The sequence below is a fragment of the Marmota flaviventris genome, chromosome 1, assembly GCF_047511675.1.
Source record: "Marmota flaviventris isolate mMarFla1 chromosome 1, mMarFla1.hap1, whole genome shotgun sequence".
Classification (NCBI taxonomy): Eukaryota; Metazoa; Chordata; class Mammalia; order Rodentia; family Sciuridae; genus Marmota; species Marmota flaviventris.
Window position 1 is genome coordinate 146,300,583 of NC_092498.1, and position 27,632 is coordinate 146,328,214.

Genomic DNA, 27,632 nt, shown 5'->3' on the forward strand with positions numbered 1-27,632 from the left:
CAAAGAAGCCTTCTCTCATCTTCCTTCCAAGCGTCCCCTGTCACCAAGCCGTCTGGGTCCCTCCATAGAGCTGTTTGCCACACTTGCTGCGTCTACCATAATAACTAAATCCGTGCCTGTGCGAGGTCTTCCTCTTTCACCAGACAAGAAGCATAATGAGTTCAGGGATCACATCTCCCTTGTTTCTAGTCACAGGCCCCAGCGTCTGGCACTCAATGAATGCTCAGCGCATGTTTAAAATATGCTGAGTTTGCAGTCATGCCATCTGGCTAAATCTCTGGATTAAGATCCTGTGTGACGCCATGTCTTGGTTGGTATTGGGTCTCAACCATTGACCTCACCGTGACATCTAGTCCCATGTGAATTTGACTTTTTTTTTTTTTAAAGAGAGAGAGAGAGAGAGAGAATTTTTTTTTAATATTTATTTTTTAGTTCTCGGCAGACGCAACATCTCTGTGTGTATGTGGTGCTGAGGATCGAACCCGGGCCGCACGCATATCAGGCGAGCGCGCTACCGCTTGAGCCACATCCCCAGCCCCAAATTTGACTTTTTAAAAAAATAAAATGTGAAGGGAAGGCAGGGCTCTAGGTTGCTGAGCTCACTGAAATCCCAAAAGCATCAGAAAATGAGCTGTCACTCAAATGTCTCTGGAGCGACTCTGAGCTAAGCCTCGTGGGACCAGTATCCCTGTCATTACTGTCTACACCTGTTGTGACTCACATTTCCAGTATGCATACATAAATGTATATACACAAGTAGATACGTGTGTGTGCGCGTGTGTGTGTGTGTGTGTGAGTGTGCACGTGCCTTACCTTCTCTTAAATGCCTTCTGCATCTGGGCGCTTTCAGGATTTCCAGAAGATACTCGGAGCTATGAATCCTGAGGACTTTGGCCGTAACCACCAGGCAACAGCCCAATGCCTTAGGCCTAGATTCAGTGTTAGAGTTTGGGCTCCAGCTTCCGACTGGTCTGAACTGGAATACCGCCTCCCACACTTCACAGCTGTGTGACTTGGCAAGTCCCAGGCCACAGTTTCCACCACAGTGTGACGAGCGGCACACTGAACAGTGTGCTTAAAGTGCATGCTGCAGGGTGGGGCACACAGCAAGCGTCACTAGACAAAAGCCACTCTCACTGGTGCTGTTATTATTGTCATTGTTGATCTCCCCCATAGGGAAAGCTGAGAGAATGTTGAGGTGGAGGTCGAAAGGGCTTTTCTTTGTTAGAATAAGCGAAGGTCTGGTGCCTTTTACTTCCTTCTGAGCCATCAGGAAATTCGAGGCCTGGGTTTTGGCTTCTGGAAGCCTTCTGCACTGGGGCCCTGTGACCTACCCGTGGGCTGCCTGGTACAACAGAGACTCAAGACTCCTGTCACCACACCACACAACTGTGTGCAAAGTATTGCAAAGGACAGAAGCCACATTTCAGGACAGGGTCCTGTGAAATCTGTGATGGCTAGACCAGCCAGCCCAGGTCCTCTCAGTTGTAGGAAACACGATCCCTTTCAGAGACCCAAAGAGAGACCTGATCCTAGAGACAAGGATGTGCCATGGAGCTCAGCGGTAGATGCAATGTGGCTTCCCAAAGGAGTGGTCTCAGGACCTAGGACATCATTGGTCTCCGCCCATCTCTTCATCTCTCCAAACATCCACCCCCCACAGACAAGCAGATGTGGAAGAAGGGGCCACTCACAGAGACCCCGCTTCTCCTAGGACCACCTTCTGCCGAACTGTCTCCAACTTGAGCCGGGACACATTCTACCCTCTTCACCTTGGTTTCGAACCGAGGTGGACATTTAACCCCAGCTGAGCCAATCTGATTCTTCCCTGAGAATTTGGAATCGAGGCTGATTTTTCTCACCTGTAGAATGACACCAGGTTTGTAGCTCAGCAATAGAGCACACCTTAGCACGCATGAGGCCCGGGCCTCCATCCCTGGTGCTACCAAAAAAAAAAAAAAATGGTGATGATAATAATAGTAACATTTACCCTGCAAGACATGGTAGGGATTGAATGAAAGATTCTATGCCAAGTTCTTCCCCAATGCAAGGTATATAATGAGCACTCGGTAAAATATAACTGTCATTGTCATCGTTATTCCTAATACCAAGCCCCTTAGCACCTATCTCAGAGGGGTGCTCAGTAAATACTTATGGGATGGATGGATGAATGGATGTTGGGAGGTGGGGGGGAATGGCCGTGCTGTTGGATGCTCAGTTTCAATAGCCCATGGACCCAATGTGTGTGCATAATCTCTCTCTGGAAGGCACTCCACCTTGCCCCCTAAACAAAAGCAATAGCACACCCCCAACCCAGGATCTCATGCTTTTGAGGTTCCATATAAAGAGTTTTTGAGAGTTGCCAGGTGCTCGAGCAACATTTTACAGGTCATTAAATCTCTAGTTAGACAAACTCAATCATGTGTACTCGTTAAAATGAGATTTGGGCCATTTCGAAGATGAGGCTCGTAGTGTCAAAAATACAGTTCAAGTTCAAGTTTGCCTTTGGAAGGGGGTGGGGGAGGGAAATGATCTCACAACAGCACCGAAAAGTCTCGCCGCTCATTTCTCATTTTATATTTCCTGCAGTCATTCTCTCTGTCTCCGTGGCTTCTGAATTGTCTCAATTTGGGGAGTGTTCACCTACACCATACGCAGGCTCAAAAATGCACATCCTGGAGATTTGTACCTGCACCGAATGGGGAGCATGTTTCTATATTTTTAAAACTGTAGCTGCAATCAATGGCTCCTGAAACGTACGTCGCACAAATGCAGACATGATTAATCATCTCACCTTGGGAGAGAAGGTCACGGGGAAAGTTCTGCAAATGGGATTTTCTCCCAGGGCTGTTAGGAAAGAGACTTCAAAGTGGACAGGTTTCAAGAGGAGAGAAATATCACCAGTCCGAAGCTTCCTGATTTTGTGTGATATTTTCAACCAAGGGACCCAGCAAGAAAATATGGATTCATTTAATGGGACTCCCCTCAGAGGTGAAGACAGGATGACAGAAGGTCAGATGGCCTTTTCTGGCCCCAAAGCTACACCGAAGCCACCAGGTGTTAATGAGCACCTTCAGGAAGTGAGCGCTCACACACCCCTTCCCTGGTCTTGTGAAAGGGTATTTAACGGCTTCCAGCATCTTCAACATTATCAAGCCCCAAGATCCTGGAACAATTGTCCCCTATTTATAGGTCCCCCAGAAAATATGCATTGAACTAATAATATTCCTGCTAGATAAAAAGTGACAGATTACATTCTCAGCTTGCTGCCCGGCCAGGAAATGCAGGAACACCGCATCTCATCATTACCACCACGCTGCAAGGCAGAGGTTGCCATGAGCACCTTCACCCGCGAAGAGATGAAAATACTGAGGCTCAGAGAGGATCAAGGACATGTCCAAGGTCACTCCACCAGGAAGTAAAAGATTGCAGATTTGAAACCTCTGTCTGTCTGGCCCTAAAAATCCATATTCTTACCTCTTGTCTCCCCTCCCAGTTCCCTCCAACATTTCCTCCAGATCTTTCTGCTGGCCATGAAGCAGAGGTAATTTCATGGCCCAAGGGATCTAGTTGCTTAGCACCTATGTGCCAAAGGGTAAGCCATGCCGGGACTGGCAGTACTTTGTAGTTCCTGCAAAGTACTGAAAAGACCTCTAACTACTCCCAGGTGTCCCCAAGTACACAGCGGCTCTCTCTAATTGCATCCTGAATGGGCAGGCTTCTGGACACTGAAGGAACAGCCATTCTCACAAGTGACCAAGGCGTTACATGCATGACCTCGTGGAGAGCTGCTCTCTCCAAAACCGGGGAAATTGAGAACCTTGGTCATTCAATGTCCTCATCATTCAATGTCCTGCTATTGCCCCTCATCAGTGGTACGTTCCACCGAGTCATTTAGTCCACCAACACTTACTGAGCCCTTGCAGAAATAAGACCACCCCTGATCTCAAGATCTCACACCTAAATCGGAACAGATGCTTAAAACAAATAACTTCAGGCATGGGTTCAGGGTTCCAAGAAGAGAGGCTTGACCAATATGTTGTGGGAAATAAGAGAGGAATGACTAAGCTCTCAGGAGGGGAATTGGAAAGTTTTTATAATAGTGATGATATTTACATTGGGTTTTGAAGACTGAGTAGGAGTTTTCCATGATAAAGAAAGGAAGGAATGATGAATATCACCTGCAGGAGACAGAATGTGCTTCCAGGAGCCCCATGTGTTTCAGAATTATTCAGAGTGAATGCAGAACAGGGTGTGTAGAGTTGTCTGCTCAACACCAGCAGATGGAAAGTCAGGAAAGACTCTGTAGAACCACCTGAGGAATTGAGAATTTGTTTTGAGGTCAATAGGGAGCCATTGAAGGGCTTTGAGTGAGAGCATGGTCATAAGGTTCACTCCACAGAAAGATGGTGTATTTGGTTTCATGCCTCCATAACCAATTATCACGAGCTGGATGGTTTGACACAACAGAATTTTATTCTCTCACCATTCAGGAGGTGAGAAGTCCTGAGCCAGGGTGTTATCAGGGTCTTTTCTTTCTGGGGGCTCTGAGGGAGAGTCTCCCAGCTCCTGGAGACATGTCACTGTTCTCCATCGTCACCCAGGACTCTTCGTACTATGTACCGTTTTTTCCTTAATCACTGGATTTAGGTCCTACCCTGATCCACTATGAACTGAACTGATTACATCCACGAAGACCCTCTTTCCACATAAGGTCCCATTCTGAGATCCCAAGTGGATATGAACTGGGGTGAAGTGGGCTTGGTGTGGCCCACTGCACTAAGAAGAGGCCCAAATGTCACTGGGAACCCAGGAGACCAGCCCCGTGGAGAGGGAATGGGTGGAGGATGTGGCAGTGGGGAAGGATTGCAGCCTCATACCAAGGACCTCCTGGTGGCCTTTTTTCCCAGAAGAATGAGATAATGACACAAGGAATCCATCATTTGAAGGGACCTTAAAGACCCAATTGCATAGCCAGACTCGGTAGTGCATGCCTGTAATCCCAGTGACTCAGGAGGCTGAGGCAGGAGGATCTCAAATTTGAGGCCAGCCTCAGTGACTTAGCAAGACCCTGTCTCTAAAGAAAAAGGGCCGAGGATGTTGCTCAGTGGGGAGAAAAACCAATCACTCCCTTTCCCCCTATTTACTGATGAAAGTGATCGCAGACATTGTTAAACAGTGGAAGTCGTTTTTCGTAACTAGACTGTCTGTCTTGATGATCCCGCCAGAGCTTGAAGATTGTTGTAATGCATGTGGGTCAGGTTTAGCGTAGGCAGAGACTTTAAGAGCTGAGGATTTTATTGGCAGAGCTCATAATTGTCTTAATAGCCAACATTTATTAAGCACACTCTAAATGGCGGGTACAATGTGAGCTGCCTTGAATTCATTATCTCTAATTCTCACATCTCTAAAAAGAAAGGTACCGCTACCAACGTCTCCATTTTATGGGTGAGGACATTGATACTTCATGAGGTTAAAACTTGCCCAGGGTCTCACAGTGATGGAGGTAAACTGGAATCCAGGGCCATGGGATGAAACCAAGGAGGTTTCTCAAACAAACCAACCAAAAAAATTCTACAAGCCAGTCATGGTGGCACACGCCTATCATCCCAGCAGCTCGGGAGGCTGAGGCAGGAGGATTGCAAGTTCCAAGCCAGCCTCCGCAACCTAGCTTCAGTAACTCGGCAAGACCCTGTCTCAAAATAAAAAGCAAAAAAGGGCTGGGGATGTGGTTCAGTAGTTAAGCATCCCTGGGATCAATCCCAAGTACTAGAAAGAAAAGGAAAAAAAATACATAGGTATGAATGTTTGACCAATTCAAGTGGCCCCCGTGAATCTTATTCCCGAAGAAGGAGTCTCTTGCGGCCCTGGCTTGGGTTAAAGAACCAGCTCTCGAAGGCAGATGACAAATTGGGGTCATCCCTGCTGAGGGTGGGGTGCCGAGAAGGAGAAGGACACAGGACCCAGATGGGCACCCTCCTGTCCAACAAGGGACCTGGGACACAACCTCATTAAGCCCCCCTCCCTGCCAACGTCTCCCTGGCCCTCCCATCTGCTCAAAAGAAACCTTGTTCTCTCCGGGGATTAAGGGACCTTTTCAATTCCAGCTCATTCAGAATGAAGTTCCTTGGAACAAGTGGCCAACTTCTTCTTCTTTTTTTTTTTTCTTTCTTTGCGCCCGACACGCCGAGCCAGCTGTTCAATCAGAAAGCTCTGCCAACAAGCCTGTCCTTGAAGACCTCATCTGGTGTCTGCTCGAGGGCACCCCACTCTTCTTAAATACTTACATCCCCCCTTTTAATGATAATTACACTTCAAAGGGAATCTGGTGCTTGTAGGAACCAAGATCAAAGTCTGGAAACGGGGGGCCATGCTCCCTAACATCCCTCCCCCCACGGGGCTCTGAAGTCGAGGGGAAGGGCAGGTTGGGGTGATGTCATCGGTCCTCCCTCCCCCCATCTTGTGATCCTCTGCTTTTTTTTTTTTTTTTTTTTTTTTGGTACAGGGGATTGAACCCAGGGATGCTTAACCACTGAGCCACATCTCCAGCTTTTTTTTTTTTTTTCTATTTTGAGACCTGTCTCTCCAAGTTGCTTGGTGCCTCTCAGTTGCTGAGGCTGGCTTTGAACTCGCGATCCTCCTGCCTCAGCCTCCCGAGTTGCTGGGGTGACAGGCAAATGCCACTGTACCCAGCTACGCCTCTGCATTTGATGGCTGCCGTGGGGCACCCAGCTCGGCCAGCTGGTCTTTGTAGTATGTTCCTGTGGTAGGCAGTCTGAGGATGGAGCAGCCTGGACCCACCCTAAAATACACCTCGACACACTAAAACCTAGGGAGTCCCCGGAATCAGGTCACGTTCCCAGCATCCTCTTGCCATCAGTATCCCCCACTCCATGTGCTCCGTTTTTCATGAAAAAAACACTACTAGGCGGAGGGTCCCTCAAGTCACTGCAGCCTGTGCATAAATTAATCTACAAGTTGCTTTTCATGGGTCAAAGCCACAGAAGGGCATCCAGCTGGGAGTGTGTATGTGGGGTGGGTGTGTAATCAATGGAGAAGAGTAAATATTTAGACATAACTAGAAAAGGAAAGAAAACTAGAGGCCTAAGGTCACATAGATAGTAGCCCAGGTTGTATAATGTCAAATGTCTTTTCAGTTGACCCATACTGCCTGAATGGCTTTTTCCCCCAATGCCCTCTGTGACTCTCCATCTACTTTGGGCTACATATTTAGGGAAGACCCAGCTCATCTCCTACCTCCAAGAGATTAAGGATGCCATCCATTTATCTGCTGTTTACCCACCTGTGTGTCTATCTATCCATCCATCTACCATCTACCCATCCATCCATCCTCCCACCCACCCATCTACCCATCCATCCATCCACCAACCTATCTATCCATCCATTTACCCATCCACCCATCTATCCATCTATCTATCCATCTACCATCCATTCATCCACCCACCCATCCACCTACCCATCCACACACCCATCTACCCATCCATCCATCCACCCACCCATCCATCCATCCTTCTCTTTATCAAGGATGTATCCAGTGCTTGCTGCCTGTCAAACCCTCAGCTCCAGGCTGGGGATCCACTGGAGGAAAACATACAGTATTACACCCGCAGGAGCTCAGATCTAGAGGAAGGGAGGGCCCCATAATCTCGGCATCTCCACCCACATTCCCAGTGTGTAGGCATCGAGGTCATTCTACTGACACCCTGAAGTCCAGTTCTGGTGGGTTTCTAAGGTGTTGATGGATGACACCAAAAGCCCAGCCTCCTTTTATTTGATTCAGATGGATTTATATACCTTTGGAAGGTTGAGTTTCCGTTTTTAACATCAGCAAAGCAATTCAAGATCCTCAGTAATGGGGATTATATAAATATTCAGCTATCACGATTCTCTGTTTATGGAGCATCAAAGTGCACAGCACATTATAAAACTTCTAATTAATCCTCGTAATGCTCTGGTGTCATGAGCAAAGGGCAGCTAATAACCCTGTTTTACCGATGGGACCAATGGACCAACGGCCACTGTAATTCAGCTACTGGCCTGCGGTCATATGGCAGATCACCTGCATTTTATACCTTCATTAACAGCGCGGCTTATTAATTACAACAATTACGTTAACAAGTAGCATTTATCGGGAGCCCCCATAAACCCAGCTCTGTCCTGAGAAGCTTACACACACATTAGCCGATTGAACCTCCGTCACAACCCCACGAAGAAGGTCCTGTGATCATCTCTCCATCGCACACTGGAAACCAAAACTCAGAGCAGCATCATATCTGCCAGAGACCTGGCCAGTGACCTCGAATCTGTGTGACTCCAAATCTTGTCCCCTCCTTTTGCCTTCTTGTGCCTGTCCAGGGGTACATTGGGAAGCACAGCTCCACGTGTTCTTGTCCCATCTTCTCTGCTTAGCTGTGGGTCCTTAGCAATGCTCTCCAGCTTCTCTGAGTCTTGGGTTACCCATCTGTTGGCAAAACAGGGAGAGGGTAGACTTTGGAGCCAAAATACAGTTTGTATTTAAACCTCCTGTGAATTGAATGTGTCCCCCAAATTTCACACATTGGAAACAATCTCCCGCAAAGTCCTACATTAATGGAGGTAGGAGGTAATTAGGATTAGAAGAGATCATGGGGCGGGGTGGGGGGGGTGTAGCTCAGTGGTTGAGCGCTTGCCTAGCCGGCGAGTGGCCCTGGGTACATTAACCTCTCTGTGTCTCTGTTCTTTAATCTGTAAGATGGAGATCATAACAGTTCTATTCCACAAAACAAGTTGCAAAGAGAATTAATACATGACAAATAATGATGGGGGTGTTGGGAAACCTCTCAACTCTGATGGTCTCAGAGTTTTTTGTTTGTTTTATATTTTGGTGGTACTCAGAATTGAAACCAGAGGGTGTTTACCACCAATCTACATCCCCAGCCGGTTTTACTTTTATTATAAGATGGAGTCTCGCTAACTAGCTCAGGCTGGCCTTGAACTCAGGATCCTCCTGCCTCAGCCTCGTGAGTTGCTGGGATCACAGGTGTGCCCCACCACACCCAGCTCAGATAATTCCCAAATGAAAGGTCCATGGTGTGTTTTGGTTTCACCCCAGGGAAATAGTATGACTCTCCTGGGGTGTCGTTTTGGGGCCATCCAGACAAAATATCTGTGATGCGCTAACGAAATCATGGTCAAGATCCCTTAAGCTGCAAAATGATAGAAAAACCCAATTCAAAGTGCTTTAAGGACAAGAGAAAAAATAACTGTCTAAGGTTAACAAAGAGTCCACAGGTAAACCCAGGCTGGGGAATAATTATGTCCAAGTGTTCAAACATCTCTTTTTGGGGCGGGGGTACTTCTCTTCTTTATATCCTTCTTTCATCTGCATTCTTTATTCTAAAAACAAAAATTCACCAAAATGACAGCCAAGAGGTCCAGGTGGACGTGTTTCCATGGAGCAACCCCAGCAGAAGGCGTGCCGCTCTCTCTGTGCAGCTCCAGCAGATGTCCTGGGACTGAATGCCACGGTCCTTCTTTCTATTTTTTCTTTTAATGTTTGTATTACTGCCTTATAATTATCCATCATAGTGGGATTCATTATGACATATTCATATATACATACATAACCTAATTTACTCCAATTCATTCCCAGGGCTCCCCTTTCCCTCCTCCCCTCCCTTCCCCCGATTCCCCTTCCTCTCGTCTTCTGGTCTTCCTTTTAGTTATTTACATGAATATCTTCTTCGTTGCTGCATTATAATTATACATAAAAGCGGGCTTCATTGCAGTGCCTTCACACATGTATATAGCATCATGTGGTCAACTTGATTCCCGAGTGCGTCCCCTTCCCCTGCCCGTTTCTCCATCCCCAGCCCCACCACCCTCCTCCCGGGGGCCTCAGATGCAAGTCCTCACTGTGGCCGGAGAAGTGGCACATTCCCACTGGCCATACCTGAGTCGTGTGTCCACCCCCTCCTGGACTGGAGTAGCGAGAGGAGACCCTGCCCACCACCCTGTCCCAGGCAGTTGGCTGCCAGGCCCATGGTAGAGGGAGACCACTGCAGCCCAGCTGCCAATCTGCAGATCCCATGGGCTTGGGGTCCAACAGCATAATTGTTTTGGTTTGTGTCACTTAGCTACAAATTGGTGTCCCATCCCCAATCAGGCCATCAACACCACCTTTGCACGACATCCTGACTCTGTTCTCATCTTCAGAATTTGGCCCCTCCTGCTTCTCCATCATCACCATCCCTGCCTCCCCCCCAGCCGCCACCGCATTGCATGCTGCATTCCGACAGCCTCTTGGAGTGCCAAGTTCTCGCTCAGCTCCAGGTCCTCGTGCATTCCCTCTGCCTGGCACACCACGGCCTCCCTCTTCTTGTATGTATTTATCTAGTTTCTCAGTTGACAGAGGGAAAACTGCCTATAGGGGTGGCGTCTAGGGTGACTTTGGACGTAGGCACCCAAGGGGTGGTGATTGGAGAGAGCTGATTGGCGTCTCCATCGCCTCACCTGCTCCTGGTGGCTGGTCCCTCAGCTTAGGCTGGGAAGTCCCTTCCTTTATCTCTGCAGCCCCTCCTCCCCTGCTGGGTCAGAAGTCCCCCGGAGGAGCCCGCTCCCTCCTCAGCCCCCATGACTCTGCCTCATCTTCTGCCTTCCCCCCAGGAGATGCCAAGAGGGAAAGCTTTGAGGAGGGACCCGAAGAGAGGGCTCAGGAAGTCTTTTTGAGAGAAAGTCTGTCTTTGGCAGCAAGGACGATTTGTTGAAGTTCAAGGTTAGGAAAGCAAGGAACCCGGCACAAGTGTGAGAGGGAAGCCAGAAGACCCCAGCCCACTAGCAGTACCCCCAAGAGTGATGGGGTTGGGTAAGTCTGCAAGAGGCGAGGCAGAATGGGCCACCATGCTTAAATCTCAGCTCCAGATAAGACTCCCAACCCAGCCCCCAAACCATAGAAAGATCCAGAAGGTGCACCCAGCAGGGCCCCTTTGTGTCAAAGACCCTCACCGCCTCTTCTCCCAAGCAGGCACATCCAAGATGGTTGTAAAGAAATCTCTGCAGTTCCTCCTAAAAGCTTGTGCTCCACAAACAAGAATGCCCCCCCCCCCATGGCTCTGGATTCACCTTGGTCTAATTTGCATGGTGAACCTGCTTCATCCGATTTGCCCCAGGAAGGCATGAAAATGAGCATTTGATACCATCAAAGGCGTCCGCTTTGAAGGGCTCGCCTTGGCTCGGGCTTTCACATCTGAAAATAATAAGCAAGTTGCTGCTGCAAACTGCAGTCTTCTTCCAACCTGCGCTCCCCCCTCCCCCAGGAACTGTGTTTGCTAACTCGAGAGAAGGCAGGCGCTTTGCTTTTCAAACAAGCCTGCACCCCAATTAGTTTCTCAGCAACTTGATACTCATTGGTGGCGACTGTGGTTTCTCGGCTAGCCTTGTTATTGATTTGGTCAGAAGTAATTAAGGAGATAATTCTTACTCAATTACATTTCCCTGAATTTCCTGAGGTTGCTAACTCTGCTCCCTGGCTGTATTTTCTTTTCCAAATTAATTTTGTCTTGACTCTGAAATGAGGATGGATATTACGGGGCTTGTTGTGCTTGTTGATTTTTTTTTTTTTATTTCCACGGGAGCAAAGTGGGGCTCTGTATTTGCATTCCGACGAGGGCTCTCAAATGCTTCTAATTTTTAGAAAATCAATGTAAAATACACTGAGGTTTCATTTAAAACAACAACAACAAAATAGCATCGAAAATCTCCTAAGGAACAAGGGGCCCTTGTCCTCACCCCCGGTGCTGTCACCCAGAACGGCCAATTCTAACAGCTATTTCTTCCAATGATCCATGATTGGACTTTTACCTGTATTTCCTCTTATGCATTTAAGACATTGATGACTTTCAGCTACAAAAGATGAGGCTCTATCTCCTTTAATTCCTACCCCACCTCCCACTTCTAATTCCTCTGCCTTCCATACTCTATAACTTATTTTTTCTTGATACAGAAAATTGTTACTGTAGCACTATTTGTTACTAGTGGCTTACAAAAGCTTGCTACACTTGCGTTTCTGGCCCTATTACTCTGTGGAAGTACATCCACAGCCCTCTTGGCATTTTTTACTTACTTTTTTGGGGGGGCAGGGGTACTGGGGATTGAACTCAGGGGCACTCGACCCCTGAGCCCCATCTCCAGCCCTATTTTGTATTTTATTTAGAGACAGGGTCTCACTGAGTTGCTTAGCACCTCGCTGTTGCTGAGGCTGGCTTTGAACTCGAGATCCTCCTGCCTCAGCCTCCCGAGCCACTGGGATCACAGGCGTGCGCCACCATATCCAGCTTTTACTATTACTTTTACATTGTCCCGATTGACAGCAGTTACACTCTGCTCCACGTTCCTAATTTGATTTTCCAGGCTTCCTTTGTCTTTGATTTGGGTCTAAAAGTTGAAAATCAACCAACAGTATGGTTTTGTTTGCCTCCATTCATCCGCTCGAAGGGTACATGACTGCCAAGAAACCACTCTTTGCTTGGCACTGTGCCCCGGACCAAAGACGCAATGTGACAGGGTCACCCTCTGCTGCACACTGCAAGGCTAGAATCCAGAGAAGGGAGAGGAAACACACTTTACAGCATGAAAAGAATAGCCACTTAAATGAGTGGTTTTGAATATGATGTTTATAATATGATTATAAAACAGAATAAAGAGGTAAGCCAAACGTAACCCCCCCCCCCAAAAAAAAAAGGTTTAAATGGAAGCTGCTTAGTTTTCTTTTTGCTTCATGAATACAAGCAGAATCTTGACACCCAAACCTAGGCCCCGTTTGACATCCTCTGGAACCTCAGGCCATGGCCAGAGCACCCAGAGGGTGCAGCATACCAGGGCTGGGGGACGGCGACAGGTATCACAGTCCCAATCTGAGTTTGTGCTTCTAAAGCTCCTTCATCAAGAGCAAGTCTCTGTGACATTCAGTGTCCTGAGCACACTGGCTAGAAATTTCCCTTGGAGAACAGCTGGGAATGAACATCTGCTCACCACGAGAGGTGCCAGATCCGTCACTACAATGCCAGTCGGGCCAGCTCAGAGCACCAAAGACACCTCAGGAGCCACAGAGGGGGATATTCAGACTGCCCTGGGGCATGAACATCCCACCCAAGAAGTGGAACTCAACAACCTAGAAGCCTCATGGCCAAGTTCACTAAGAAGATCAAAATGATCAGATGCAATATCTAGTCAAACACGCACACTCGCCGACAGACCAATTTAAAAAGCCCTGGATTATTCTTCTACTTACCTTGCAAACCATCCAGTACTTTCACCACCAGCGCATCCGTTTGCCCGGCTGGAGCCTTTCCCATTCACTCATCCCCTCTGTGCCCTGGTGGTTTCTCCTTAGACCTGTCAAATGGCCAGTTAAGGACGTGTTATTTCTTGTGGCTCTTCTCCAACATAATACTTTGCAGAAGTCAGAGCTGGGATTTGAACCCAGGTCTGCTTCCCCAAGTGCGTACTTCTCAATACTGCCATCTGCTGTCCCCTCGCGGTAGCTCTGGTATGGAATGACCTTGTCGGCAACCAAGTTCACATCCAGGCCAATCGACACCCTCAAAAGCACCAACAATTTTTCCTCCGCAATGGTTGAGACAGTTATGGTCAAAGAAGTTCTATTAAACCTGTGATGAGACCCTAAAGAGAAATTAAATGGGTTTCTGTAACCCGGATCACCAGCTGTTTCCTGTAGAGAGTTCATTCCCCTAGGACTGCATTTGAGTTCTGTTTTGGTGTGTTAACAGATTACTCCAGAGTGTCGCAGCTTAAGACAACAAACATTTATCATCTCCCAGTTTCCCTGCTTGGCTTGGGGGGGGGGGGGGCGGGGCTCTGGCTCAGAGTATCACAATCAAGGCACAACCAAGATATGGTCACTGGGACTCTTGCTATCTCAAGGCTCAGCTGGGGGAAGGGGTCACTTCCAAGGTCACTCACATGGCTATCAATGGAGTAAGTAGCAGGTGCTCCTGAGCTATAGTAAAAACATTAGTTCCTTGCCGCATGAGCCTGTCTCAAAGGGCAATTCATAACCTGGAAGCCAGCTTTCCCCAGAGTAAGAGCAGGTGCCCAAGCCAGAGGCCGTGGTCATCCCATCACCTAATCTCAGAAGTGACACTGTATCGTGTTAGCATATTCTATTCATTAGAAGTGAGTTACTGGGTCCCACCCACCTTCCAGGGGAAGGGATCACACAACAGCATGAGGATGAGGATCACTGGGGACCTACCTGGCTTTTAGTCATCCACAAGCTGAGTACCTGCCGCCCTGGGCTCTCCAGGAGACATAAAAATCCAACACACCTTCTACAACTGTGTGGCTTGGTCTTGGCACAATTCGGACCAGATACAGCTTTGTGGAGGGAAAAGAAAGACATTGTAAGGACTTTAGGAGACTTGTTGGCATCTACCCACTAGGCACAGCCGCCACCAAGTTGTGACAACAAACAGGATCACCTTGGGAAGTTGCCTTGGATTGTCTACTAAGGTCCTCTCCGTCACGTGATAGAGGAGGGGTGGCATTTTGTTTGTCCTTGAAAATAATCTACGGCTAAAAATCCACCCACAAAGAAGCCTATTTCATGCTTCCAAACCTGGGCTCAGAAGACTTCTCGCAAGAGCCAGACAGTGAACATGTTAGTCTTCGCAGGACCTTGTAGTCTCTGTTCCAGTTAAGCCATCTCTGTCCCTGTGGTACAAAAGCAGCCATAGACGGTGTTCACCGGGATGGGCAGTGTTGGTGTTCCAATAAAACTTTATTTACAAAAACAAGCAGGCTTTTCTGTATCTTCTTCTGGATACTCTGTTGCTCCATGGACCTTGGTTCCCTGAATTGGTCCTTGGCCTAATCTTAGTATTTTCTTCTCATTCCCTCCCTCCCTCTCTCTTCTTCAGAGTTAATTCAGCATTTTATACATTAATCTCCAATGGCACCCTCTTCTCGAAGTCCTGATCCATGACTGACAGCAACCCACTCTTGTTCCCAGCTCCAAGGACCCCAGAGCTTGATGCCGTCTTGCCCCTTGTCCCTCGTCCCCCTTGACATTCTGACAGTCCCCAAGATATAGTAGTTACAGGGAGGGGAATTAGCATAGGAGTGATACTGTCATTTGTGTATTCATATGAAAACAGAAGGTCTGTGGTTGGAAAGGGGCACGCATGCATGTGTGCGTGTACGTGTGTGTGTGCATGTGTGTGCATGTGTGTGCATATGCACGTGGGCTTATTTAAGACCTCTCTGGAAGAATACACAAGAACCCGGTAATGCTCATCCTCTCCAGGCAGGAAAAATGAATGACTTGAAGACAAGGTAGATGTAACACTTTTTAGCTACATGCCCTTGGGTCTGTTTTAAAACTATTTGAAAATATTGCTTATTCAAGGGGGGGAAAAAAACCAAATTAATAGGAAAAAAAAAATAAAATGAAACTCAGTGCTCCATCTTCAAGTCTCAGCTGGGCCACTCACCCTAGACTGATTTTGCTAAAGTGGCCTCTTACGGCTTCTCAGCAGCACTAGAGTTTCAGGGACATCAGAAGAACCCACACCACCCCTCCCCCACCCCATCCTACTCCTCGTCCCAGCCATTCAGAGCTCCTGTGGGTCCCTCTGTCTGGAACACCTGTAGGGAGGAAAAAGCAATGCCCCTCAGGAGGATCTCGGCTCACAAGCCCGTAACAAAAGACACATAAACACGAGGAAAGCGTAACAGGTTTATGTCAGCCAAGTTTTATGTAGCTCCGGAGTCTTCAGGAGGACCCAAGGACCCAGGGGACATTGGTATTTGCATCCTAAGTCTGATGAGAGAAGCGAATGGTTTGAAGAAACAGGATTAGACCAAAAGAGGTTCAAAGGGTAGTAAGCTGGGGGTGGGGAAGATGTCTGTCCAGCGTCTTCTCAAGGTCTCTGAAATCCATTCCTTCTCCGCCCCCCAGGTATGAGGCAGGACACCTGTCACATGAGGAGGTCAGAGAGTGTCTAGTTTGTGTGGCCCAGCTCAGGGGAAGAATTCTAGTTTCTATGACCTGTTGGGGGAAAGAGAGGAGAATCAGAAGGGAGAGTGGGAGAAGGTTCCAGAAACCTGGCTTCTGAGACCCTCCCAATCCCCATCAGCTCAAGGTGCTGAGGCCTGACACACCCTTCCCGCTTTTTGAGCTCAGCTGGGTCTGAACCCCTGCCCTCAGTCCTTCCAGCCCGCCCCAGAGCTCTGTTCGGTGCCTAGACCCCACCCCAGATGATATCCCCCACCCTGGACCTTGAGCTCCTCAGGAAAAGGACTGTGTTCTGTCCAACGTCATACCTGCAGCCAGCTTTAACTCACATGAGGTATTTCAAACCTCTGAGCTGCTCTTGGCACCCACAGAGCTCCCCAGTGTGGTCCATGGAAGGTGGCCTTGAATGGCATGCTGGGGACATCAGGGAACTGTTTGTTGTCAGAGTATCAGAGAGCTCACACCAAGCAGCCCTGGAATCACACTAAGGCTCATGCCAAAGGTCCAAGCCCCAGCCAGCTCTTCTGCATCTGGGCTCTTTCCTCTTTCACCAGTTTTAAGCCCAGCTCTGCTCCGCCTTCTCCTGTGTAAATGAAGTTAAATGTCATCGTCGAGCTTGGGAGGCTGAGGCAGGAGGATCGCGAGTTCAAAGCCAGCCACAGCAATTTAGTGAGGCGCTAAGCAACTCAATGAGACCCTGTCTGTAAATAATAGAATAACAACAACAACAAAAAAAAAAAAGAGCAGGGGAGGTGGCTCGGTATTTGAGCACCCCTGAATTCAATCCCCTGTACCAAAAAAAGGGGGAGTCTCCAACAGGAGGCTGAGCTCACTCCACTGTTGCAGAGATGCCCACGTCACCCACTTCCAGGGAGAGAGAGAAGACGGACAGAAGCCCAGGGGGACTTAGCCCCAACACACACACACTTCTCCAAAGGACATTGATGGCTTGAAAGAAGATGCTCCTGGGTCACTCCTCGTTTCCCTTGTCTAGAATAAATTGCCAAAAAATGTTTCATTTCCAAGAAGGCAAGTCAACCGTGGTGTGTAAGAAGACATGGAGATCCCTAGGCAACCAGACCGGCTGAACTTCTGATTCTGCCTCTCACTAGCTCTGTGACCCCAGGCAAGCTGTTAACTTCTCCGGGTCTCGGGGCTCTGTATCCTAAAACAGCAAAAATGATTATTATGCCTCTCACCTATTCTCATCTCAGTGGGAAAAGCAGGAAAAGGGCCCCACAGAGGAACCACGGATGGTGTGTGGTCATTGATGCTGCTGTTCCCTCCTTGGTCCGGAGCAGGCATTGCCAGTCAATCACAGAAATTTCTTGTGATGGGATTGGACCACAGGGAGCTCCAGACGCTTTTAATTGCTGAACAGAACTCTGGTTGGCAGGACTCACAATACAGAACAGAGCGTTTGTCACATCCGGGGGTCCTCCAAGCTCCTCCAGGACTTTTTGAAAGTCAGCCCCTAGCCCATCATACATTCCCATTGGCGACTGGTACCTGGCAGCTGGACCCCAGGCCCCACATATCTAGTCTTTCAAAGAGCTTATGAGATTAATGTATTTGATTAATTTTTTTGAACTAAGTGGATAACACATTCGCTGCTGGCAATGCCAGCTCCGTCCCAGGGTTGATGGGGGCTCATTGATGCTGGCAGCCAATTTCCATTTCAATCAAGTGGGAGAGGAGGAAGGCAGAGAAAAGATGGAAAGAGACATTGATTGAAAGCCGTGGCATCTAGCGCCACCTACTGTTATATCACCATATTGCTCCCATGGCTGACCATCTGGGAGTCCTTGATAGCCTTAATCTGCCCTTAATGAGTTTATTTGGAAACATTTTCATCATCTCATTCTAGTTATAGTTTTCATTTGTGGTTTATGGTTCAATATGTAAAATCTACAGATATTCATGATGTGTCAGTGGAAACAGAATCAGATCCTTGGCATGCTCAGTTCACCAAACTGTACCAAGCATTGGCTCCAGGCTCCTGGGTGAAGACCAGGCAGATGCTTAGTGAGGCTGAAAGGCAGTGACTTTCCTGGGCCCTCACGGGCCGTGGGGCATGGAGCTGGGAATCTGACTCCACATCCTGTTCTCCCCCTGCCTCTGTCTCTTGTCTATCTCTGCTTGCCCTGGGCCACCTGAGGACCTGGCTCACACATATCGAAGCCTTCAGAGCACAGTTCCTGCTCCCATTTAGGTGATGTGAACTAAATGCATGGTGTGGGTTCTACTGAAGGGTGCATGGAAGAGATGGAGCCGACAGTCATGTTGCACCCCACGCAGGGAAAACCAATAAATCACCCTTTAAGCCGAATGAGGTGGTGCATGCCCATCATCCCTGCGGCTCGGGGAGGCTGAGGCAGGAGGATTGTGAGTCCAAAGCCAGCCTCAGCAAAAGCGTGAGGCCCTGTCTCTAAATAAAATACAAAATAGGGCTGGGGATGTGGCTCAGGGGTCGAGTGCCCCCGAGTTCAATCCTTGGTACCCGCCCCCCTCCCAAATCATCCTATAAAAGCCTGTGATTTTTTTTTTTCTGTATGTCAGTCCCTCCTCTTCACCCCTGCTCCAAGACCCGCTTCTGTTCCCCAGAATATATCCCTGGAGTCTTCCATCTCTCAGCTTTTCCAGGTTCTTTCTCACATTCATCTTCCTTCTCTGCCAAACAACCGCCCTTCTTACAAAACGGGGAATTTAAGAAACAAATCATGAAAAACTGTCTCCCTCCAGCATGAAGGACTACAAGGCTTTGAATTTTCAAAGCTGCTTAATGGCTGAGGACCCACTGGAAACGCAGGGAGACCAGGTTCCCCCTGGCTCTAACAGCTCGCCAGCTGGGTGACTGACAGACAGCCGGCTGCGTCACTTTGAACGACTTCCTCTGCTTCCACTTCCCCTTCTGTAAAGGGGTTTTTATAACTGTCTTATTAGGTCACTGGGAAAAGGCAGTTTTCCTGATGGCAGAAAATGCTAAGCATTGTGCTGACACGTGGCAGTTCCTCCATCATTTGTTAATTTAGGTGATGTGAACGCTTCCCCTTCCCAAGAACCACCCCACCCCCAAAAGGAGATTCCATGTTCTTAGGCTAAAGTGTGTGAATGCTGTATCTCTCCAGCATTGTGCTTTGTCCAACCCGAACATCCTTATATGATGGCCAGCTAGGCTCAGAGGGTCAAGGACACCAGCAAAGAGTTAAAGGATGAGTCGAAGCTAACAAGTTGAAGGGAGAGGAGTTACACAAGAGCATCTGGGAAAGAGAGGACAGCAGGCGCAAAGGCCCTGTGGTTGGAAGGAGCGTGGCACATACAAGACTGTAGCAGTCAGGACATGGGAGCAGAGCACTAAAGGCAGGAGGCATGTCACAGAGCTGTGTAGTTCCCAGGATTTGGGACTTTTAAAACAATAAGGACCATTTTTAAAGTGTGCTGGGCAAGGGAATGGGACCAGGTGTGCATTTGGGAAGGATCACCTGTGTGGACAATGGCCCAAGGGAACAAGAGCTGGGGGGGAGGGGACAGCCATTGGCAGATTGTGTCTGCTCTCCAGGTGGGGTCCATGGCAGCAATGTGGCAATGTCACTGGAGGGATGGAGGGAAGATAGGCGGGGGGGGGGGGGCTCTTTAGGGGATAAAGTCGACTTGCTCATCTCCCAGGCAACAGCCCCCTGCCCACCCCTCCCTGTCTTTCCCAATCCTCCCCCCCAACTTCCTTTTTCCTGGGTCCATAAGATGGGTGTCGGGAGGGAGGGTGAATCAAGATATGGATACATCCCACCTGGGGTAAATAGATCCTTTAAAAGAACTCGACAGAACAGTTTATGTTTCAGTTTGAAGGTTTGACGTGGATGAAGTCACTAATCCCAGGCATCCCTGTGGAGCTAGGTACCCACCTTAAATCCTTAGGATCAAAGAATAAAATAAGGTACCAACTCATCCTCCCCCAAAGGAAAGAGCCCATCACCACCTTAAAACCATAAGAGCTTAAATACCGGTGTGCACACCGAGGAGGTGTGTGGCCAGGAGCCCCCTGGTCCCCTGGTCCACTCTCCACAGGCTCCACAGTGAGTCTGGAGGTGGCTAATGGTGTCCCTGTCCCTCCTCTCTGCCTCCAGACTCCCCTGCACCGTCCTTGCTCACACAGCATCTCAGCCGTTCCCCTGCTATCCGCATCAGCCTGGGCACATTTAACAGGAATTCGTTTCCATCTTAATCTGATGCTCAGAATTTGATTGTATTTTAGGGAATCACAAAGATGGGTCCTGACACACATTCATAAAACACAAAGAACAGATATTTAGAAGACGGGGCTTTCCGGCTGTGACCTTCAATAAAGCAGTCTGATTTCCTGCCGTATAAAATTCCTAATGATGAAATCTCACAAAATTCCGTAGGTGAACTTGGTAACATCTGTCAATCAACAGCCAGCAACTGCTGTTCCTTAGTTAGTAAGAGCCCATGACGCAAAACGGGGCAGAAGACCAGGAGAAGTGGCGCACGCCTGTCATCCCAGCGACTCGGGAGGCTGAGGCAGGAGGATCACAAATTCAAGGCCAGCCTCAGCAATTTAGGAAGGAACTAAGCAAATAGTGAGACTCTGTCTCAAAATAAAAAATAAATAAATTAAAAGGGCTGAGGGTGTGGCTCAGTGGTTAAGTGCCCCCAGGGGTTCAATCCCCAGTACAAAAAAAAAACAGGGCAGAGGTGGGGGAGCAGAACAGGGCAGCTGTTAAGAGCACACGCTGTGATGCACTTGAACTTGATCCAGCATAGACTTGGCCCCTCCATAGCACGTCATCGTCACTTTCCTGAGCCTCCACTTGCTCCCCTGTGAAACGGGAGCCCTGGTGGGACAAGGACTGAAGGAACCCGGGACTTCATGGAGGAATGCACTTGGGACAGGACATGGCCCAGAGGTGAACAATGTCATGGCTTCAGCATTGGCTCCGTTTCATAGATGGCCTTGGTGCACCCAGGCTGGGCGTGGTGACAGAGCGTCAGAGGCTATCTGCCCAGAGGGTGACGGACGGGGTTATGCTCGAACTTCATCTTCTCCTGATTGGTTTTTTTTTTTTTTTTTTTGCATAATTTTCCGGTTTTCCACAACATGGATCCGTGGCGTCAGAGGTGTAAGGACCAAGGGAGTGGGGAGGACCCAGGGCAGGTAGGTTTTGGTGGAAGAGGAGGTGGCCTACAAAGACCTGGGACACAGTCCTTTCTAGAGAAAGAAACAGGAGGGGTCAGAGGGTCAGGGTACCTAGAAACCTGGTGGCTACAGCTTGGATCTGGAATGTCTCCCAAAGTCTTGGTCCCCGGGTTCTTGGTGCTGTTGGGAGGTGGTGAAGCTTTCAGAGCCGGACCTAGTGGCAGGTCTCCAGGTCACCAGGGGGAGCACCCACAAAGGGGATTCCGAGAACCTGCCCTCTTCCTCCAACTCTCTTCCACTTTTTCTCACCACAGGTCCAGACCCAATGGGCCAGTTGGTCACAGACTGAAGTGTCTGAGTCTGTAAGCTAAGACAACCCTTTTATCTTTATAATTTGATTATCTCAGGTATAATATGTTCTAGTAATGAAAAGTCAACTCACACCGTGGTTTTTGATCATGATTTTGAGAGAATGATCACAACTCTGAATGTGCACATCAACGGTGGAACCTCAGGCTCCAGATCAAAAGATAAGGAGCATCCAGTTACCATCGGTGAAGGGGGACTTCACCAAATGAAAGGAAGAACCAGTTTTATAGCCCAAAAGTGGCCTGGGGCTGAGGCCCCCCCATCTGTTGGCTTGTAGGTCCTCATTTTCATTTCCTGCACCCACAACGGACTGGGGTCCTTGCAAACTGCCCGTTTCCCGGGTGACCTTGTCAGGGGCTTCCAAGTAAGTTCAGGCACTAGGAGGGACCAGCGGGAAATTGGGAGTGGGAGGACGATGAAGCTGGTATATCTCTAACGCTCTCCTGTTCAGCTGCAGAGCAACGGGAAATCCAGCTGACACTCCCTGTCCCCCTGTGAGCCGGCCCAGCCTGCACCAGGGAACCGGACCCCAGGCTTCTGAGGGCCACCTCTCCCCGGAGTCCCTCCAGCCCTGAAGGTGGTCCTGGCTGCCTTCCCAGCTCATCCCCAACTGGCTGCCCAGATCTTCCAGCGCCTTGGTAACTGCTCCCCGGTATTAAATCCCCTCTATTAGGCTGCCCGACCTGAGCGTCCACTTCCTGCCCAGACCCTGCCCCATCCCATATGTTAAAAAAACCCACTAACTGAGGTATCAATTCTGGGTTCTTAGACTCCATTTAAATCCTCATTAAACACTTCTATTTTGCCTGCGTTGAGAGAATTAGTCAAAATTGCTGTACAAACACACACCAAAAAAACACTATTATCTTATTAGAATTAATATATGTAAATTGTAGAAAGATTAAGAAAAGAATAACCAAAAATAATTATTTAATGACTTATAACTCAGACACCCCATGATGGTGACATCCCTGTTAATGAGGCGTGGTATTCCCTTCCAGCTCATTCCATGGCCTACCTACACGCTGTGCCCCCACTCACCTTTGTCTGAGATGATAGAAGTTTCCAGACGTTCCCATAGGTCTTATGAATATAGATCTCAGGGCTCTCCATGATCTAATTCCTCGACACTTTACACCATATGTGTCTTCACTTGAGATTTTATGCCTTTACTGTCTTTCCACATCAATAAATAAACAGGGACAGCCATGCTAAGCGGTAACAGCCAAGCTCAGGCGCTCCTCGTGCCGTGGTGGGGACGGACCATGATTTATCCCCCATCCCCCGCCCCCAGCGCCTGTGGCTGGGCGTTCAGGTGTCTTCTCTCCGTGATTTACACTGCTGTGGTGGGCAGCCTCTGGACAATCTTCTCATCCTGGCAACATTGTTTCCTTGGATAGAAGCAGAATTATTGGGGCATGGGCCGTGTCCAGTCATGCATGGCTTAATGGTGGGGCCACGTTTGGAGAAATGCAGGGGGATGGGGTGATTGGGGTGTTGTGCAAACATCAGAGGGTGCCCTGACCCTAATGGAGATGGTAGAGCGTCCCACACACCCAGGCTGTGTGCGTGTACGTGTGTGTGTACGTTGTGTGTGTGTGAGACAGAGAGAGATAGCCTGTTGTTCTTAGGGCTGTGGACAAAACCGTCTGAGATTCAATCAAACGCAAGAGAAAATGACACAAAGAAGAGGCTGTGGCCAGCGCAGCACAGCATACTGCTTTATAGTGAACGTTCACCTATGTGATTAGTGTCTTTTAACTTTAGTCCTGCAGGGAAGAAGGATTACAAGGGAAGGCTACCTCAGTTCCAAATATTTTGGTCTCCATATGGCCAATGCCATGGGTTTCACAGTGGAATGTTCTAGAACGAGGATCATCTGATTCTGATCTCTCCTAAGGGGTGGAGGGGGGTGAAGAAGGACTCCTTAATATAGTTCCTGGTCTCCACCTGTCTTGGCACTCCCAAGGGAGGGAGGGACACATTTCAGATAGAAATCTTGCAGTTTTAGGTAACAGATGACCCAATTCACACAGACGTAAATAATAATAAAAGAAGCATTCAGGAAAATTCAAGGTTCCAGTGAAGCTTTATTATTTGAACAAGCGAATGGAACGGCTCTCTTCTGTGCCTTTCACCTCATCTTCTTAGCCTGAGGTTGGCTCTCCTCATGGGCACAAAAGAGCTGCCAGCAACTCCCAAGGCATGTCTGCTTTCCCATTCATAGTCAAGTGAGGAAAGAGAACATCTCTGCCTATGGTTCCTGGAAGATCTAGGAATTATGGTTCCAGGGAGTCCCTGGGAGATCTCTGCTGGCATCTCCTTTGCTCAAACTGGGTCACATGACCAGTCCTGAACCAGTCACTGCTGAAGGACATTGTGTTGCTATCTGGCTTCAGTCATTCAGGGCCAACTGTGCTGCTGGTGCCATCATGACTCTCTAAGATGCAAGTGCTGAGTTGAGGGGGGGGCAAAAAGCCCGGACAGGAAATGGGTATCAAGATGGAGCAGAAGGGATTCTGGGTGTCTGAGAACAGCGAATGTCCTTCATGTGAAAGTGTGAGAAAGTTCTGCAGATACTCTACCCACCTGTCCCTCAGGATGAACACTGTCAACTTTCAGCCCAAGGAGTTGGAACCTTCTGGAGTATTAGGATGGACATTACCTGCAATCCGTTGCTAATAACAACTAAAGAGCTGAATTTTGTAAATGATTTCATGGTTTCATTATTTAATTGAGCTTATCTGAGGCTATCCCACATACTTTGGGGCTTCCAAATACAGATGCTAGTCAACTTACCACGGGGTCACATCCCAGTAAACTCATCATACGTTGATCTGTCATCAACCAAAAGCACATTTAAGGCACCTCACCTGCCAAACATGCCTACCTTAAACACGCTCAGAACGCTTACATTGGCCTATGGTTGGGTGAAATCATTTAGCACAAAGACTATCTTACAGTACAATGTTGACCAAGTCATGTCATTTATGGGCTGTTGTACTGAAAGTTTAAAAACAAGAATGGTTATCTGGATTATGCTATGGCACCGTGCTTAAGTTGAGAAATCTTAAGTCGAACCATCGTAAGTCCGGAAGCATATGTACTTTTCTGAAGTAGACAAGTAGTAGCTGCAGTTGCAGATACTCTGGGGGAATTCCATAGATTCTGCACCCTTTGTCTGAGCCGCCTTGGGTGGGCTGTGTCCTTTCACATCTTTGGTATATGTATATCCACATAGATCATTTTTTCAAAAAACGAAAAACAGATCCATGCTACACCTACTACTTGGTAGCAGGTCTTCTCACTCCAAGAACCCGAACATCACTCAATGGTTGCGTTACCATTACATGTATTCTGTTGTTCAGATGCACCATAATCTGATCTGTCTTCTGTTGCAAGCAGTATAAGTGGTTTCCAAGAGTTTGCTATTACAAGCAGCATTATTATGATGAATAATTTTGTTGATGAATCTCGGTGCACATTCAGGAATATCCCCTTAGGACATTTGACAGGGAATCTAAGGGCATGCTCACTTCTGAAGCATTTGGTATGCACAGGTGAATGGTCCTTCCAAAAAGTTATCCCACTTATTTTCCCCACTGGATTTATTTGAGTGCCTATTTTCCCATAATTTCTTAGTATTTATTTTTATTTTTAAAAAAAAGTGTAGGAATTAATTTCAAGGCAGGATAAACCAGATAATATTCTGGTTCATGTTTCTCTAAACTGGTATCTGAGAAGAGTGATTATTTTATTAAAATATAGTTAATTTTAATTTCTTTTTGTTGACCTGGTATCAACTTAGGATTGATAAAGTTTTGTATTGTGAGGTTTCCTCAATGTTTACTTATGACAAATGAATAGAGAAAAGGGAAAGACAAGTCCATGAACAATGTGTGGATAATTCACTCGTAAAATCCTGCTATGGGGGAAAAGGGGGGGGGAAGGTACATTGTCATCTTTTCAACGACCAGATTCATCTCTTTAAATTAGCTGCCAGTCGACACCAACAATTATTTTCAATGTTCAATTCTTTGCTTTTCCCTAAGTGTAAGGCTGGAAAGTCAGTTCCGTTTACTATCAAATACTTGCTATGTTGAGTCCAGAATTTTGCATTTTATTGAATCCTCACTACAAGGTAGAAATTATTCCCCCCATTCTACTGAAGAAAACGAGGTCCCCAGAGGTTGAATAATTTGTCCCAAGTTCACATAACTGGTCAGTGGGCAAAATCAAAATCAGAGCTTAGGTCCACTGTGTCCAAAACCTTTTCTATGTCCACTGTGCCTCAAGGAGCCTCTTGGTTGTAGAGACAGACTTTGTGCTGCCCAACACCCATCCAATCTGGTCAGGCATTGCTGTGGTTTGGATCTGGAACATTCCCCAAAGGCTGATGAAGACTTGTGTGCTAAAGGCTTGGTCCTCAGGTGACAGTATTGGGGAGAGTGGAGCCTTTAGGAGGTGGAGCCTGGTGAGAGGTCTTTAGGTCATTGGGGGCGTGGCTTCAATGGGAATTGTGGGCCCTGCTCTTTCCTTTCTCTGTTTTTTGCTTCCTACAATGAGGTGAGCAGTTTGCTCTACCGCGTGCACCCTTTATGAGGAGCTTTCTCACTGCAGGCCCAAAGCAGAGGGGTCAACCCATCTGGGACCCGAACCTCCAAGACCATGAGCCAAAGTAAACCTTTTCTCTTTCTAATTTGATCATCTCAGAATGTTTGTTATAGTAATGGAGAGCTGACTAACACAGACAGCTCAGGGGAACAGCTGTGCCTCTGTCCCCGGCTGCATTTGGATCAGTTGTATTAACACCCCCTTTTCTCTCACTTCTTATTGTCCCTTCAGGTTCCAGGCAAATCAATGAAGAACATCAAGTACATGAACAAGGAAATAATAAACATCAAAAAAGACCTCATGCGAAGCCGGTGAGTGAGTCTGTAGGGAAAGACCCACAGACTGCCTGTCAGGATGAGCCTGCTGTGGGGGAGGGGAATCCTGAGTTTTGAGGTGACACTAGGTTCCCTGCTTCTGCTGGCAGCTGGGGTTCGTGCGGGCTGCTGGCCTCGCCAATTTCCTTCTGGGTTCTTGTCTCACAAATTTGAAGATTAAAATTCGCAGACAAAAACAAAAGGGAAGAGTGAACCCAATAGGATTCATTTAAACGAGAAGAGATAAACGTCTTGCCATATGGGAGGGGACCTGATAGTGTTACGGGGGGAGGGGGTCATCCAAGAAACTGAGGCAGGATGAAGACGCCCACATTCTACCCCCGATTCTTGTGATCAAGTCAGAAAGACTTCAGACACGTCACTCAGAGTGACAGGCATGAGTTTATTGAAGGGATAGCAAAAGGGAAAGGGGACACTCTCAAGGGAGACAGTGGGTCCTCTCAGAGAGCCTCTCCTACACTCTAGTTTTATTGGGGATAAGTTTCCAGAGAGTCTCGCCCAGGTCCACCCCTTGACTTTTGACTCACAGCAGGATGACATCAGACTTTCAAGTCCCCACTGCCATGACAACTCTAGGTCCCCTGGGCCCTCGGTGACCAGTTCTCATTGGATTCCTCACCATACATTCTTGCAGAGTTTATGGGTAGGAGAAATTATCCTTATCTTCCTGAGTTCCAGGATCTGGTCTTGAAAAGGGTCACCAAGATCTCCCACTTCAGGGTAACTTGGGTTTTTCGTATCCATGTCATTTGGGGCCTGGGTGTCTCCTGCAGATAACAGGTAGCTTGATGAAGAGTGGGACGTATCCCGTTCACTGAAGCCAGGCAGGGCTGCAGGTAAATTGCTTTCTTGGAAATGCAGGGGTCAGCATGGGGGGGTTGGCACCGTGGGCCTATTTCGTAGAATCATTCCCTAAATCTCGTGGTCTGTTCCCACCACTCATGTCTGCCTGACCCCTGTCAGAGGGAGGTGCCAATGAGTCCTTGCCAGATCCCAGTGTCCCCTCATTCCTCAATGGTCAGCAGAAGATTGACAGGAGGGTCAGCAGTCAGCAGCAGAGGACAAGAGCCCTGACCCACTGTGCCCTTCAGGGAGCATCTGCACTAGATGCGCCTCTACAGCCTCC

General features: G+C 48.1%; 1 protein-coding gene across 1 annotated transcript in view; it reads left to right on the forward strand.

Annotated features, from left to right (window-relative positions):
* Ccdc60 (coiled-coil domain containing 60) overlaps positions 1-27,632 on the forward strand; it is a 137,811-nt gene that overhangs the window by 33,438 nt on the left and 76,741 nt on the right. Inside the window, exon 2 of the mRNA XM_027923236.2 lies at positions 26,403-26,482. Within this exon, the coding sequence (XP_027779037.2) occupies positions 26,403-26,482 (80 nt within the window). The remainder of the gene's footprint in view (positions 1-26,402; positions 26,483-27,632) is intronic.